This window comes from Monodon monoceros, unplaced genomic scaffold, assembly GCF_005190385.1.
Source record: "Monodon monoceros isolate NGI ecotype Baffin Bay Population unplaced genomic scaffold, NGI_Narwhal_1 Super_Scaffold_2, whole genome shotgun sequence".
Taxonomy (NCBI): domain Eukaryota; kingdom Metazoa; phylum Chordata; class Mammalia; order Artiodactyla; family Monodontidae; genus Monodon; species Monodon monoceros.
Window position 1 is genome coordinate 32,475,648 of NW_021703776.1, and position 18,101 is coordinate 32,493,748.

The 18,101-nt window shown below is 35.2% G+C and overlaps 1 protein-coding gene across 1 annotated transcript in view; it reads right to left on the minus strand.

Moving 5' to 3' along the window:
* ABCB5 (ATP binding cassette subfamily B member 5) overlaps window positions 1-18,101 on the minus strand; it is a 137,268-nt gene that overhangs the window by 64,763 nt on the left and 54,404 nt on the right. Inside the window, 2 exon segments of the mRNA XM_029233047.1 lie at window positions 12,900-13,014; window positions 13,016-13,068. Coding sequence (XP_029088880.1) covers window positions 12,900-13,014; window positions 13,016-13,068 — 168 coding nt within the window.

The window sequence follows — 18,101 nt, forward strand, 5'->3', positions numbered from 1 at the left end:
AAAATGAACAGTCAATTGTATAAAATAAAAGACAGAATTTTCCTTTGAACCAAGATGGAGTATCAAGGATAAGATTTATTCTCCCACCTGAAACAAAGAAAACAACTGGGAAAATGGTTTTCAAAACACTGAATATTTATTAGGCAATGAAGCACAGTGACCCCTTGAAACACTGAGTACTACAATTGCCCCAGTTTATTTCCTTGAAAGAATTTTCAGGGTGCAGTGTGTGGAGGAGGAATGCAAGTGGAGTTGGTTGACTTGCTGAGTTAAGGAGATGGGGTTAAGGGTCTGGGAAGACCAAGACAGCAAGAGTTCACACAGAAGAGTGCTAGAGAGGAAAAAAATGCAGAGAGAACTTGGGAAGTCTTTAGAGGATCCCTCTCAAGTATTCAATGGAGAACTGACTGTAGAAGAATGTGGAAACTACTCAAGGCTAGAGAAGGAGGCACCTGAAAGGATTAGAGGGTATCATACCTGTTCCAACCAGCATGACTGCGAAACTTTATAATTCACGGGGGCATTGGGTAGAGTGCTCAAAAGAGTCCTGCCTCCATAGTGGAGAATACTTTGCTTTAGACTAAAAATAGCTCTGGTCTAGCCTAACAAAAATTAAAAGCAAAGAAAAAATGTCAACTTGTTTCTAAGTAAAAGTTGCACCTCTCAGCAAAAGTCAGGAATATTTCTAAGAATATAAAAATAACCAGAACCCTACAAGGTAAAATACACAATTTTTTTTTTTTTTTTTTTTTTGCGGTACACGGGCCTCTCACTGTTGTGGCCTCTCCCGTTGCGGAGCACAGGCTCCAGACGCGCAGGCTCAGTGGCCATGGCTCACGGGCCCGCCGCTCCACGGCATGTGGGATCTTCCCGGACCGGGGCATGAACCCGTGTCCCCTGCATCGGCAGGCGGACTCTAAACCACTGCGCCACCAGGGAAGCCCAATTCGCAATTTTTGACACCCAATAAAAAACGGCCAGGCATGCAAAAAAGCTAGAAAATACAACTAATAACAAGGAGAAAAATCAATTAATGGAGACTGCTCCAGAACTAACACAGATGTAAAATTTAGCAGACAAGGACATTAAAGAAATAAATAGCACTGGAAATGGTAAATACATGAGAAATTATATCATTTTTTCCTTATTATTTAAATCTCTTTAAAAATAAATGATGATTTAAGCAAAAAAAGAGAAAACAACAACAGTGAAAACAATGTAGCATTGCGTTTATAATACATATATAAGTTTATAACACATGTATATTACTATTAGATAATTAGATAATTATAATAATAATAGCTTGAATGCCAGAAATGGAGGAACGGAAGTATACTAATGTAAGTTCTTTTTACTCTGTGAGAGGTGATGTAATATCATTTGAGGGTAGATGGTGATAAGTTAAAGGTATATACTATAAACCCTAAACGCATCACTGAAATAACAAAGAGTTATAGCAAATAAAGTTACAAAAGAGATGAAAAGGAATCATAAAAAGTACTCAGGTAATCCAAGTGAAGGGAGAACATGAGGAAAACAGGAGCAACGGCAGAAAAATAGCAAAGATGATCTATTTAAATTAATTCATATCAATAATCACATTAAATGTAGATGGTCTAAATACTCCAATTAAGTCAAGGATTGTCAGACTGAATACAAAGCCAAGAACCAACTGTATGCCACCTACAAGAAACACATTTTTAAAATAAAGACACAAATAGGTCTACATTAAAAGGATGAAAAAAAAAAAAAAAAGGATGGAAAAAGACATACCATCATAACTCTAAGTAAAAGAGAGCTGGGGTGGGCTATATGAGTATCAGAAAAAGAAGACTGAGGAGCAAAGGACATAACCAGAGTAGAGAAGTTTACTTCATAATGATAGAGGGATCAATTCATCAAGAGGACCTGACAATCCTGAATGTTTATGCCCATCATAACAGAGATCCAAAATACATGACACCAAAATGGATACAAATGCAAGGACAAATCCAATCTACAATAATAGTTGGAGAATTCAATATCCCTCTCTCAATAATTTATAGAACTAGTACACAGAGAATCTATAAGGATAAGGAAGACTTGAATAACACTATTAACTGACTTCACATAATTGATATTCATAGAACACTTCACCCAACAACAGCAAATGCACATCATTTCCAAGTCTACATAGAATATTTACCAAGATAGACCATATTCTGTGTCATAAAGCAAGTCTTAATAAATTTTTAAAAACTCAAGTCATACAAAGTATGTTCTCTGACAACAAAATTGTTAAATTAGAATTCAATATAGAAACATCTCTGGAAAATCCCAAAATGCTTGGAAACCAAATAACACTTCTCAAGTAAATGACCTCAGATTCAACCTCAGAAAACAAAGAGGGAAGAGCAAGTTAAATTTAAAGTAAGCAGAAGAAAGGAAATAATAAAGATCCAAGCAAAAATCAATTATATATAAAGAAGGAAAATAAGCCATAGAGACATCAGTATAACAGAGAGTCCAAAGATAGACCCATACATATGTGGACAAACTGATTTTCTACAAATGTGTAAAGGCAGTTCCATGCAGAAAAACAGTCCTTTCAACAAATATTGCTGGAACAACTGCAATGTGCAAACAAAATAAAACAAAACAACAACGAAACAAACTTCTCACCATACAAAACACCATGAACAGAAATTAACACAAAATTTATCATAAACCTAAATGTAAAACTAAAACTATAATACTGGTAGAAGAAAACATAGGGGAAAATATTTGTGATCTTGGATTTGGCAAAGATTTCTTAAACAGAACACTAAAAGCTTGATTTACAAAAGAAAAAATGATAAATTGAACTTCTTCAAAATCAAAGACTTCTGTTCTTTGGAAGATCCTTGTAACAGGATGGAAAGACAAGTCCCAGATGAGAAGAAATATTTTCCAATCAGTTATCTGATAAAATCCTTATATCCATAATGTAAAGAATATATAAAGAACTCTCAAAACTCAAAGACAAGAAAACAAATGACCAATCAAAAAATGGTATGAGCATAACATGTGAACAGACACTTTAACAAAGAAGAGATATGGATGGTCAATAAGCACATAAAAATGCTCAACATAATTAGTCATCGGGATAACTCAGATTAAAAGAAAAATAAGACACCACTACATATTTCTAAAATCAAAATTCCTGGATATGTCAAGTATTGACAAGTATGTGGAGTAGCTGGAATGCTCATATATTATAGGAACGTAAAAGGAAAATAGTTTTGCACTTAATTAAAAAGTTAAACATACTCCTATCATAAGATTCACCCATTCAAATCCTAGGTATTACCCAAGAGAAATAAAAGCTCATGTCCACAGAAAGACTTACACGTGAATGTTCAGAGCAGCCTTACCTATAATATTTAAAACCTGCAAACAAACCAAATAACTCAAGTGGGCATCAATACCAATAGCTCAAACTGTGGTATATCCATATAATGGAATACCATTCATCAACAAAAAAGGAAGGAACTACTAATACATTCCACAACATGCACGAGTCTCAAAACAATTATGCTTAGTGAAAGGAGCCAGACAGAACAGGATACATACTGTCCGATTTCATTTACATAAAGCCCTAGAAAATACACACTAGTCTATAGTGGCAGTAAACAAATCAGTGGCTGTTAAGAGTCAGGGAAGAAGCATTGGGAAGGTTGGGATGCAGTGATTACAAAAAGCATGCAAAAATTTTTGGGAGTGATTGGTTGACAAGCTTGACTGTGGTGATGGCTTCACAGGTATACATACATGCCCAAACTTTTCCAATTGTATACTTTAGTATGTGCAGTTTTTTTGTAAGTCAATTAAACCTCAAAAAAACTGCTAAGAAAAAGAAAGTCAAACAAAAGAAACATCGGTATACAGCAACCCAGCTGGCCATTCTTGAAGTTCTGCAAGAATCCCCAATGAGACGGAGACATTTTAATGAATGTTATGTAAATATAATGAAAAAGTGTATTGAGGAGCAATTAACTGCATTGTAGGTAGGAAGATTTCTTTTTCTTAACTTCAGCAAGGTCTGATAATGGACATATGTGAGTTTCTATAGATGATATTTATGTGTAACATACTCTGCAGTAGAAGAGAGGTCTAAGTACTACAATGCTTAGTGCTTCCTTTATTTTTCATATTGCCAAATACATAGACATTTTATTAAACTGATGACTGGATAATATTTGGGGAATGAGTTTTTATTCTTTGCTTTTTGTTTTCCTCAGTCTCTTATTTACTTTTATGTGGTAATTCTAAGCCTTGCTTATATAGAAACATTCTTATGAATGGTATGAAAAATTAGTAAAAAATGTAGTTAGCTTTTTCATTTTAGTTTTTTTAAATAAAATTTTTATTTTACAATAATTTTAGACTTATAAAAAATTTGCAAAGGTAGTACAATATCCATGTACCCTGCACATAGTATACTCCAGGGTCAACATCTGAGATTTCTATAGTGCTTTTGTTACAACTAACAAAATAATATAAAACTAATTATTAACTAGACTCCAAACTTTATTCAGATATCCTTAATTTTTACCTATTATCCTTTTTCTGTTCCAGAATCCTCTACAGAATATCACATTGCATTTAGTCATCATGTCTCCTTAGGCTCCTCTTGGCTGGGACAATTTTTCAGATAGTTCTTATTTTTGAGGTACTTGACAGCTTTGAGGAATACCTGTCACATACTTGATAGAAGGTCCCTCAGTTTGGGTTTGTCTGATGTGCCTAGTTTTTAGGGGTAAGACATTCAGCCTATACTGATTCCCCTTCTCTCATTCAAACTTGAAGTTTGAATTCTATTTTGGGTCTTGGAGACCCTAGGACTTAATTACAGTGCCTTAAAAGAGAATGTTAAGAACACTGTTGTTGAGTGGGAATGCATTAGAAGAACTATCACTGCAAAAGTGAAAACACCCAGACACCCAGGCTCCTGGCCCATATCTCTCCCATTGATTCAATTACATTTCCTTGAGGTTACAAATATTATTTCCTAAAAGCAAACAGAGCTCAAACCTTATTGATGAAGCTATGTTACCAATTAGCTCAATGGTTTTCACAGTACTAGCAAACATTTCTTAAAACAAATTAATGCATATGAAGTTTAATTTAAAAATATAAAAGGGCACATATAACACATCATACTCAAAGGAGAATGTGGGGAGAGAGAATGCTGTAAAATCAAACAATTAGGAGATTGCAACTAGAAAAGGTGGAGAATGGTGTGCGGCCTCTTGTGACAGAATCAGAATCACAAGGTTTCCTGGTGCAGGTTTGTACTATTCTAGCCCTTCTCGTCTTCAAAGAGGGGCTCACAGGCATTTTTATACACATATATTCTCATATTTCTTCACTTATTAGGTATTACACATGGTGCAGGTTTACTTATTTTGCGAAAGTTCATACTGTTGTCTGACACCTGAAAACTGACAATAAGCGATGACCATTTCTACATTTGTGCCTTAGTGTGCATTGATGTTCCCCAGACGGGAACGGCCTGAGCTTACCCATTTGTATCATCTTTATGCTGCCAGGCTCCTGGTCTAAACTACAAACATTTGAATAAAGTCTTTGTTATGTTACAATTTAATTTGTTATATCATGAATTAGTGTCTGAGTATATGAAATAAATTACAGAAATACCTAATACTTTAAAAGGGAAAAACTGCTCCAAAGGCCTATCAAATGAGCCTACAAGTACCATACACACTTAAGGTACTATAAAGTACACTACAAGAATACAACTTCACTACATCATATGTGTGACCTAAAACTGATATAATAGCCATAGGGGAAAAAACAATTTCCAAACTAATCATTTCAGACTTAAAACAGAGAAGAGATTTTGGAAGCCAAGGCCTCTTAGAAAACTGATCAAAGAAATTAGAGCATATGCTTTGTCTTTTAGCAAGAATTACTGTAAAGATAAGGAAGGCAGTGCAATCCATTCCACTGTTTTCCTCAGATGCCTAGGTGTGATAGATTTTCAATATGTCTTTGTTGCTATTATTTCTTCTAGAAAGTACCAATTTGAAAGGATTTCCTAGCATCTCCTCTCCTCCTTCACAGTTTATATACAAAGCTAAAAGCCAAACAATTAGTTATATGACCAAAGAAAGGTCAACAGGAAGATCTCTACTTGACACTGCTGGCATTTTCAGATTACTTCACAATTCCATACACAACCATAAATCATCAGGTAATTAGCTTGGATTTTGAAATAGAGGGTGCTTTAAAACATTCCTCCCAGAATTGCTAGGGCAGAGATAAGGGCCTGAGGAGACCAGCTAGTTTCTCACCATTGGTGGCCATGGGCCTTGAATAAGTGTGGGCAACAGGAAAAGAAAGGAGAACAATGCAAAGCTGTGAGCATTTGAGAGGGCCTGCATTTGACTGCTGGGTCAGTTAACAGGGGTAATATACTCTCTGGAGAAGCCTGGAAACACAGAGTTCTAGTGTCTCACAGAAAGCATGAGGTGGGAAACCTATGGGACCACAAGTTCCCACTGACTGACTCCTAGAAATTTGCCTCAGGTGGACTTGGGGCCCACTGATAACATTTGCTCCATGATGCAGTCCTATGGTCTTCAAACTCTTTTAAGATGAAAAATCCTTTCATCAAATGAAAGCACATGTGGAAACTTGATATATGTAAATAAACCATACAGGTTAATGAGTAACTTCTCTATATGAATTGTTGATGGTGGGGGTGGGGGGAGGTGCAGCCCTACCTGCTCATCTACCTCACCTCCCCACCTTCTTTCATACCTCAAGAGGCTCCTGGAAAACCCTAGTAACCCAATACTTCAAAAATACAGTCTGGCAAATCTCTCACTACTCTTTAACAAATTTCCACGTCTTTTAGCTACCAAATTTTAACTGATCATCTGCTATAAGAAAGTCTCTGTGGTAGTTATATGGGGAATACAGGATTTTTGGTGTCTTAACTACATCATTATGATGTTGAAAGCCAATTGGCTTGGCATTCTTCTGGGTCAATATTGGTACCGTAGCTGAACAATATGGAATTACTGTCATATCACTACGCCTGTCTGAGAATGCTTTTTCTTTTGTAAAACATGGTGACAAAAAGAAAAATTTCAGGCACTTAGAAGCTATATTTAATAAGGGACTCACTTCCTCACCAATCTCTTCCTTTCAACTTGCATGTGAATATGTATGCATGCTTAGGTTAAGACCCTTTAGAAAAGAAAACACATTCAAAATCTAAACTCTTTGCTGAGTTGAAGCCATGTGTACTACCTAATTAGGAACTTGGAATAGTACACTATAGTACAATGTTTTCTTTTTATAGCCTGGAATCTCTTCATTCTCACTTCTAAAAAACTTAAACAACTGAAGATAATAAAATTATTTATAGTCACTTAATACCATTTCCCTTCTCTTAAATTTATTAAAAAGCTACTATTTGTGGTGAAGTTTACAACAAAAAGCAAACGATGAAGTAAACAGTGAATTAAAAAACACTACAATAATTAGCTCATCTTTCTTCTAGGAGGCAAAACTGTCTTACCTAGCTCAGAGTGCTGACCAATAAACAATACATTAAAGATGTCTTATTTGGTAAGAGTTAGGATAATCAATATTTTATATAGGAGTTTTCCTTATTTGTGGGGGAGGACAAAGCTTAGGAATAATTTAAATTCACAGAAATCACTAAGATAAGTATCCGTATCATGGGAAAATAACTTTCTGTATATTTTTTAGTTTTTTTCCTATGTTTTTTAAAGACTTTGAAATGTCCTGCTAAGTAATAATGATTTAAATTCATTTGTGGTAGAAAAATTTACTAGCTATATATACAACAGGGTCAAAATAAGCAGCTTAAGGGGACAAAAAATAGTCTATTACAGTCCTACATAGCAGCTTCAATTTGGGGTACAGTTTGAGTTTCTTTTCTAAGAAGGCAGTGTGGTTTTGTATAGAAAATAGTTTTTTTTTTTAATGCTGGTAAAGTACAGATAACATGAAATTTACCATTCTAACCATTAAAACTATTTTTTATTGACATACACCTGACTTACAATATTATATTAGTTTCAGTTGTACAACATAGTGATTCAATATTTTTATAGATTATACTCCATATAAAGCTATTATAAAATATTGGCTATATTTGCTGTGCTGTCATTCTAACCATTTTTAAAGGTAGGGTCCTCCTGGATCTGAGAGGTCAATTCCTTCTGTGTCACTATCCTTTTATGCTCAGGCTTAGATCATTCTTTTTTTGTGTGGTAAAATAACATAACATAAAATTTTAAAGCAATTTAAACATTTTTAAGTGTACTTTAGTGGTTTCATGTATATTCACATTGTTGTGTAACCATCATCACTCTCCATCTCCAGAACTTTTTCTTCATCCTATACTGAAACTCTGTACCCTTTAAACCATAACTCCTGATTCTCCCTTCCCTTAGCCCCTGGTAACCTCTATTCTACTTTCTGTCTATGAATTTTACTATTCTAGGTATCTCATATAAGTGTAATCACACAATATTTGTCTTTTTGTGTCTGTCTTATTTCAGTTAGCATATGCCTTCTAGGGTCATCCATCTTGTAGCATGCGTCAGAACTTCCTTCCGTTTTAAGACTGAGTACTATTCCATTGTATGTACATACCACATTTTGTTCATCCATTCATCTGTCAATGGACATTTGCGTTGTTTCTACCTTTCAGCTATTGTGAATGATGCTACTGTGAACATTGGTATACACACGTATCTGTTTGAGTCTCTCCTTTCAATTTTTTTGGTTACATGTCCAGAAGTGGAGTTGCAGGGTCATATAAGTAAGTCTATAAGAGGCTAGTTTAAGAGCAATCTGGTTTCAAATTTAGCTTCAAACCCTAGCAGGTGTATAATCTTGAGGCAATATACCATGGTGGTTATATGAATGAGCTAGAGGGCTGACTGTCTGGGTCCAGGTTCTGACTTCATTGCTTCCTAGCTACTACTCAATCTATGTGCTTCAGTTTGCACATCTGTAAAATAGGAGAATAAATGTACGAATCGCATTGGGTTCTTGTAAGCATTAGTTATTATTGTTCATTTGTTCCTTTATTACACCTAAAATAATGACTTATGAATGGCTTCAGGGGGTCTGTGAACCCCTCAATATTATATATAAATCTTTCTGTACAAGTGCACTTTTAGATTTTTCAGAAGAGTTACAGTGGTTTATTTTTCCCTTTCTTAGTCAGATTCTCAATGGGACCCTGATCTATCAAAGGGGGAGAAGTGCTATCCTAAAAGAAGTTAGTGGCCTATAATTTAACACCAAGCCTTATAAATGTGAGCTTGATTAAGCAAGCTTGTAAAATGTCCCATGATACTTTGGGATGAGGTATTCTCTGTGTTGCCTTTGTTCTCCTGGCTAAATTCCAGCCAAGGAAATCCCCTTGCAGCAATCCCCTTTCTGTTCCCAACTATTATAGTATTGCTACAAATGGTTAAAAAAAAAAAAGGAAAAGAAAAAGAAAAAATCTAAAAAATTCCCAATTCCATATATAAAGAGAAAGTAAGATATCTGACAGACACACCAAAACATGTGTGAGTGTGTGTGTGTGTATGTGTAATAATTAACCTAACTTCAGCTTTGGATAACCACTTCTTGGGCTTAATATAATAAGGTAACCCACAGCTTAATGTAATATACCAATTTACTTATTAATTCTCCAAGTGGTATAAACATAATGTAAGTCACCTCAGAGGAAGACAAACAATGCATCACATGAGAAAGAGAAGTGATGATAAAGAAAAGCCTATGAGGGCTGCAACAAAGCAGCTCAGTCTCTTCAAAGAATAAAGCTGTGATGGAAACCCATCTTTCATAATTAGCAAAGGGTCTTTTTAAAGGTACTCCATTAATGTGGTGTAGCTGAATCTCCCTTAATAATAATTATTCCTTAGATTTGCATACTACTTTTAACATTTCAAAGAGCTTTTACAGGCTTTATCCTAAAATCAGTGTGGGCTTCCTCTGCTTCCCCAGGGGCCTGCAGGTGTTCACTGCCACGACTCCTCATGGTAGGATAACCTGGAAGCCTGCTGCATTGGCATGCTGGGTCTAAACAAGTAGCAGAGTGGAACTCCATAGCTTGCAGTATAGATCTTTATCCACTAATCCTAAGTCCTCCTCTTGAACAAGATTAGTGAAGCAAAACTAGATTGCAGCAAGCCTAAACTAAGAAGTCCAGAAAAGAGCACTTCAGGCCTTGGAACTATTCTGTATCACACTCATCCAGATACTATTCAACAAATATTTATTGGCTGTCTAATAGTGGCCAGGCATTGTTCTAACGCTGGGTATGCTGCAGTTAACCAATTATTGCCTTTGACAACAAAGAGTAGATATTCCAGTGGAGGAAGGGAGATAACAAAATAAACAAATACATATATAGTATGTTAGCTGATGAAAAGTGTTAAGGTATGTTTAAGGGGCAGCCAATGTGGGGTAGAGTGGTAGGGTGTCAGGTTCCAGGAGGAGCTTGGTGCCCAACTCCATAGAACCTTGTAGCTACTGTAAGGAATTTGGTTTTTACTTAGAGTAAGAAGTGAAATAAGGAGGCATTGAAGGATTTGAAGCAGAAGAACGACATGATCAAATTCACATTTTAATAACGCCGTCTGGCTGCGGTGTTGAGAACAGATTGAAGTGGGCATGAGAGACAGCTATTGCAATAATCCAAGTGAGAACAAGAGTGATATTTCCCTCATGCCCCTTTTCAATCAAAACTCACCCCCTGCCCCAGTAAACTATTGATCTGATTTTTTTTTTATCACTATAGATTAGTTCTACTGGTTCTAGAGTTTCATATGAAAGGAAGACAATGAGGTAATGGAGAGGAGGGGCTGGGAGGATATCTGAAGGCTGGCTGTGGAGGGAGGTGGATGCAGCATTCACCAGTAAGAAATAATACATTTTATTGTTCCCTCTTTGTTGGTTAGTGGTTTACATGGTATTTTGAGCTATAAAACAATCTGTCAACTGCTGTGGGTTAGGCCATGTCATGCCACAGCATCTGAGAGTTCTTAGACAGATGAGCAGAAACAAGACCTGTTGAATGCCCTACCCTCCTTAGGTGGGGACCTCTTTAAAGACTTGGTTCTGCAACCACCATCTGTGTAGTGGGTGTACAGGACTGTCATGGCACTAGAGTGTTCATTTCCTTGCCTGTATTTTAACTCTCCTCTTCACCACAAGTCAATTATATACTGAAGCATATGTATTTCATGAGTTTACTGCACTACTTGTCACCTCATTTGCTACCATTTACCCTCACTCCATAAAAGATCAGCAAAGTCTATTTAAAGCAGTTTCACACCCATACATCTCTACAATGTTGATTTAATTACACCCTTTAAAAACTGGAAAACAGTAACATAATTGAATTTTAAAAATATATACTTGGAATAATAGTTTACAAACATTTTGTATTCTTTTGTTTTCACTTATGATATAGATTTCATTTCAACCAGTAGGAAAAAAATATTTATTAGTTTATCATGTCATTAAGCAACTGTTTATTTTAAAAGTCTGAACAAGTTTTGATTGCCTGAAGTGATTAACATATTGGATGAAAAGACAATGGGTACAACATTTAACCTCTAAACAACTTCACAGCCTATTACAGTATTTTAAAAAAATCTTATATATGTATATCAATTATATCTCAATAAAACTAGAAAAACTGTAATTTGAGATGGTTAAGTGTAATCATTTTTCGGTACATTCAAGCCCTAAGTAACTAAACATCACAGTTAATAAACACAATTTGAGTGTATTCTATAAATAGAGCCCTGTCCTAGTTACTAAGTATAAAAAAATGAATAAAGTATGAGACATGCTTTTGAGGGAATCATCGTTTCTTCTCCACCAAAATGAACCAAACTGGCAAAGTGTCCACAATGAACATGGATTTTCATATCACTTGCTTATTTTATGAAAATAAGAAATATCATGAGTAACATGGGGCACTCTCATCATTTGAGATGGAAACAACGGTAAAAACTTATAAAATCTGATCTGTAAGTTGATAATAGTAACTAATAGATTTTTCAATAAGCAGTGGGCAGTCTGGCTGCCAGTATCCATTTCTGGTCACACAAAATCAGTGTTTAAAAAGAAAAGCCTGTAATTTTCTTCGAGAGAAGAACACAACCCATTTTCAGACAAGCACAAAGTAAAAAGTTCCATTAAGCCTTCTGAAGGGTTTGAAGGTTATGATTTAAAAGAGTGTTCGGGCACTGAAAAAAGTATTCTGTGGCTTTTCATATCACCACCACTAACTACCCTCCCTGATGCAGTGCAATATGGTAAAGGGCCAATTCTGCATTGTGGCCATGAAGCATGTGCAACAGCTTGCAATGAGCAGGAAGTCGGTGTGAGGGCCCCAGGGCTGTTGAAGGAGGATGGTTCAAGGTCAAGGGAAACCACACTGTATGCTTCTCCACTTAAAGTGAAATTAAGTTAATATGAATACTCTAGGGTTGCCCAAAGAGGAAAAAATGGCCAGAGAAGAAAATCCCACGGGTGTATATGGAAGAGACAAAGGGTGGATGCGATTATAATTGTGATGGTGGTAGGGGTGTGGAATTACTCTGGGGAGGTGGAAAGTGCAGACCTGTTGGAATGGAGGTATATATGGGATGCTTGCTTGGATGTGAGCCTCATATATATTTTTAACACTAAGTATAGCATCTTGTTCTTTCTTCCAAATCACTGCATCCATACCTTAAGGAAGGCTCTGAAATTAATAAATAATCCGCTATTGAGCTATACTTTCTTGTATTTAAAAATAATGTTGAACGAGGAATATGAAAATAATAAATGAATCTTCTCACCTTCTCCAGTGTGGCTTGAACCACTGATTCGCTTTCTGTATCTAGGGCAGAAGTAGCCTCATCTAAGATCGGGGTCTTCGGGTTTCGAACTAAAGCTCGAGCAATCGCGATTCTGTTTCTGTCCTCCACTCATTTGAGCTCCTTTTTCCCCTACCAAGGTATTAAATTTCTAATGAAAAATAGGAAAGAAAACAGAAACAGAAGGCAGCATGGTTAGATGATTAGAACAGGAAATGGCAATCACAGTTGTGTTTTAATGCCAGCTTAATCTCTACTTCAGCCTGGCTGGTATTGACTTATGATTTGTTCTTTGTAAAAACAAACAACTATTTTAAAAGAGTGTAGTGAAGAGAAGCCCTAAGAAAAATTTGGCTAGGACTAAAAGACCTGAGAACATAGGATAATCAAGGATTTTAAGGAAGATTAATAATAATCTGAACCGATTTTCAAAGTTTTAAAGACATTTTTTGAATGCACTGGTATCTTTAAAAGAAACACTATCTGGACTCTGTTGAATTGATCTATTTGTTTTTCTTTCACCAATACTGTACTGCCTTGATTACTGTAGCTTTATAGTAAGTCTTGGAAAGTTGGATAGTGTAGTCTTTTAACTTTGTTCTTCTTCCACATCGTGTTGGCTATTCTTGGTCTTTTGCCTTTCCACATAAACTTGAGAATCAGTTTGTTGATATCCACAAAATAACTTCTGGGATTTCGATTCAGATTGCATAGAATCTATAGATCAAGTTGGAAGAACTGACGTTTTGACAATATTGACCTCTTCCTTTCCATGAATATGGACTACCTCTCCATTTATTTAATTCTTTGATTTTATTTGTCAGAGTTTTGTAGTTTTCTTTATATAAATCTTGTATGTATCTTGTTAGATTTATACCTAAGTATTTCATTTCTTGGAGTCCTAATATAAATGGTATTGTGTTTTTAATGTCCAATTCTACTTGTTCATTGTTGGTATATAGAAAAGTGACTTTTGTATATTAATCTTGTATACTGCAGCCTTGATATAATTGCATTGTGTACTTTTTTGGTCTGTTTCTTTTATCTAGCATAAAATTTTTGAGATTCATCCATGTTGTGTGTATCAGTAATTCACTCCTATTTATTCACAATGTGCATCTATCTTGGGTTGCCAGATTTAGCAAAAACAAAAACACACCAAGAACCAGGGAGCTCAGTTAATTTTGATTTTCATGTAAACAATGGAATACTTTTTTAGTATATTTCATACAATACTTGGGATATACTCATACTAAAAATTATTATTTATCTGAGATTCAAATTTTACTGAAAATTCTGTATTTCATCTGGCAATCCTATATAAATCACAATTTGATTATACATTCAGCTGCTGATGAACATTTGGGTTATTTCCACTTTTTGAATATTATGAACAAAGCTGTTATGAACATTCATGTACATGATATTCTTGTAGTCATATTTTCATTTCTTTTGGAAAAATATGTAGGAATAGAATGCTGAGTCATAAGTATTATGTTTAACATTATAGTAAACTGTCAAATTTCTTTCTAAAATGATTGTACCAATTTCACTTTATTCAGAATGAAAGAGAGATCCAACTGCTTTATATCCTAACCAGAAGTTACCATTGTTATTCCTTTTAATTCTGGCCATTCCATTGAATGTGAAATGGTATCTCATTGTGGTTCTACTTAGGATTTCCCTGATGACTAATAATGTTGAATATTTTTCATGTATATTTTCTCATTTGATTATTTTTTGCTGAAATGTCTGTTCAAGTTTTTGTCCAGTTTTTATTTTATTTTATTTTTTGGTCTAATTACCATTTTGCAAAGTTCTTTATATATTCTGGGTGCACATCCTTTGTCAGGTCTGTGTATTGAATATTTTCTTTCACTCTGTGTCTTGCCTTTTTATTTTCTAAATGGTGTCTTTTAAAAGGTTTTAATTTCAATAAAGCCCAGTTTATCATTTTTTTAACTAGTAAGTGCTTTCCCAGAAATTTTTGCCTACCTTAAGGTCACAAAGATTTTCTCCTCAGTTTTTATTTCTGAAGTTTTATGGCTTAAGTTTTTACATTTGGTCTAAGATTCATGGCAAATTATACGTGTATATAGTATGAGGTAAGGGCCACATTTCTTTTTTTTTTTTCCCATATGGATATCCAATTTTTCCAACACCATTTGTTGAAAAGACTTTCATTTCTCCAATTGAATTACACTGACCTTGTCAAAAATCAATTGACTAGGTATGTGTGGGTCTATTTCTAGACTCTCTATTGTGTTCCACTGACCTACAAGTCCATTGTTATGTCATTACCAGTGTCTTAATTGCTGTCTTAAAATTAGCTATTGTAGGTCTTCCAGCTTTGTTGTTCTTTTATCAAAATTGTTTTGTCTATTTTTGGTCCTTTAAATTTCCAAATAAATTTTGTAATCAGCATGTTGATTTCTGCACATGCAAAAAGACTGCTGGGATTTTGATTGAAATAGCATTAAATTTATAGATCGATTTGGGGACAATCTATACCTTTAAAAATATTCAATCTCTAAATCAACGAATAAGGTACATCCTATTTATTTAGGTATTCTTTATTTTTTTAACATCTTTATTGGAGTATAATTGCTTTATAATGGTGTGTTAGTTTCTGCTTTATAACAAAGTGATTCAGTTATACATATACATACGTTCCCATATCTCTTCCCTCTTGCATCTCCCTCCCTCCCACCCTCCCTATCTCACCCCTCTAGGTGGTCACAGAGCACCCAGCTGATCTCCCTGTGCTACGCAGCTGCTTCCCACTAGCTATATATTTTACGTTTGGTAGTGTATATATGTCCATGCCACTCTCTCACTTTATCACAGCTTACCCTTCCCCCTCCTCATATCCTCAAGTCCATTCTCTAGTAGGTCTGTGTCTTTATTCCCGTCTTACCCCTAGTTTCTTTATGACCTTTTCTTTTCCTTTCTTTTTTTAGATTCCATATATATGTGTTAGCATACAGTATTTGTTTTTCTCTTTCTGACTTACTTCACTCTGTATGACAGACTCTAGGTCCATCCACCTCACTACAAATAACTCAATTTCGTTTCTTTTCATGGCTGAGTAATATTCCATTGTATATATGTGCCACATCTTCTTTCTCCATTCATCTGTCGATGGACACTTAGGTTGCTTCCATGTCCTAGTCATTGTAAATAGAGCTGCAATGAACATTTTGGTACATGTCTCTTTTTGAATTACAGTTTTCTCAGGGTATATGCCCAGTAGTGGGATTGCTGGGTCGTATGGTAGTTCTATTTGTAGTTTTTTAAGGAACCTCCATACTGTTCTCCATAGTGGCTGTACCAATTTACATTCCCACCAACAGTGAAAGAGGGTTCCCTTTTCTCCACACCGTCTCCAGCATTTATTGTTTGTAGATTTTTCTCCCTTTTCTTCCTTCTCCCTTTTTTTCTTGATGCGTCTGGCTAATGGTTTATCAATTTTCTTTATCTTCTCAAAGAAACAGATTTTAGTTTTGTTGATCTTTGTTATTGTTTCCTTCATTTCTTTTTCATTTATTTCTGACCTGATCTTTATGATTTCTTTCCTTCTCCTAACTTTGGGGTTTTTTTGTTCTTTCTTCTCTAATTGCTTTAGGTGTAAGGTTAGTTTGTTTATTTGAGATGTTTCTTGTTTCTTGAGGTAGGATTGTATTGCTATAAACTTCCCTCTTAAAACTGCTCTGCTGCATCCCATAGGTTTTGGGTCACCGTTTTTCATTGTCATTTGTTTCTAGGTATTTTTTGATTTCCTCTTTGATTTCTTCAGTGATCTCTTGGTTATTAAGTAGTGTATTGTTTAGCCTCCGTGTGTTTGTATTTTTTACAAATTTTTTCCTGTACTTGATATCTAGTCTCATAGCATTGTGGTCGGAAAAGATACTTGATATGCTTTCAATTTTCTTAATTTTACCAAGGTTTGATTTGTGGCCCAAGGTATGATCTATCCTGGAGAATGTTCCATGAGCACTTGAGAAGAAAGTGTATCCTGTTGTTTTTGGATGGAATGTCCTACAAATACCAATTAAGTCCATCTTGTTTAATGTATCATTTAAAGCTTGTGTTTCCTTATTTATTTTCATTTTGGATGATCTGTCCATTGGTGAAAGTGGGGTTGTGCAAGTCCCTTACTATGATTGTGTTACTGTCCATTTCCCCTTTTATAGCTGTTAATATTTGCCTTATGTATTGAGGGGCTCCTATGTTGGGTGCATAAATATTTACAATTATATCTTCTTCTTGGATTAATCTCTTGATCATTATGTAGTGTCCTTCTTTGTCTCTTGTAATAGTCTTTATTTTAAAGTGTATTTTTTCTGATATGGGAATTGCTACTCCAGCTTTCTTTTGATTTCCGTTTGCATGGAATATCTTTTTCCATCCCCTCACTTTCAGTCTGTATGTGTCCCTAGGTCTGAAGTGGGTCTCTTGTAGACAGCATATATACGGGTCTTGTTTTTGTATCCATTCAGCCAGTCTATGTCTTTTGGTTGGAGCATTTAATCCATTTACATTTAATGTAATTATCAATATGTATGTTCCTATGACCATTTTCTTAATTGTTTTGGGTTTGTTATTGTAGGTCTTTTCCTTCTCTTGTGTTTCCTGCCTAGAGAAGTTCCTTTAGCATTTGTTGTAAAGCTGGTTTGGTGGTGCTGAATTCTCTTAGCTTTTGCTTGTCTCTAAAGGTTTTAGTTTCTCCGTTGAATCTGAATGAGATCCTTGCTGGCTAGAGTAATCTTGGTTGTAGGTTTTTCCCTTTCATCACTTTAAATATGTCCTGCCAGTCCCTTCTGGCTTTCAGAGTTTCTGCTGAAAGATCAGCCATTAACCTCATGGGGATTCTCTAGTATGTTATTTGTTGCTCTTCCCTTGCAGCTTTTAATATTTTTTCTTTGTATTTAATTTTTGATAGTTTGATTAATATGTATCTTGGCATGTTTCCCCTTTGATTTATCCTGTATGGGACTCTCTGTGCTTCCTGGACTTGACTATTTCCTTTCCCATATTAGGGAAGTTTTCAACTATAATCTCTTCAAATATTTTCTCAGTCCCTTTCTTTTTCTCTTCTTCTTCTGGGACCCCTATAATTCGAATGTTGGTGCATTTAATGTTGTCCCAGAGGTCTCTGAGACTGTCCTCAGTTCTTTTCATTCT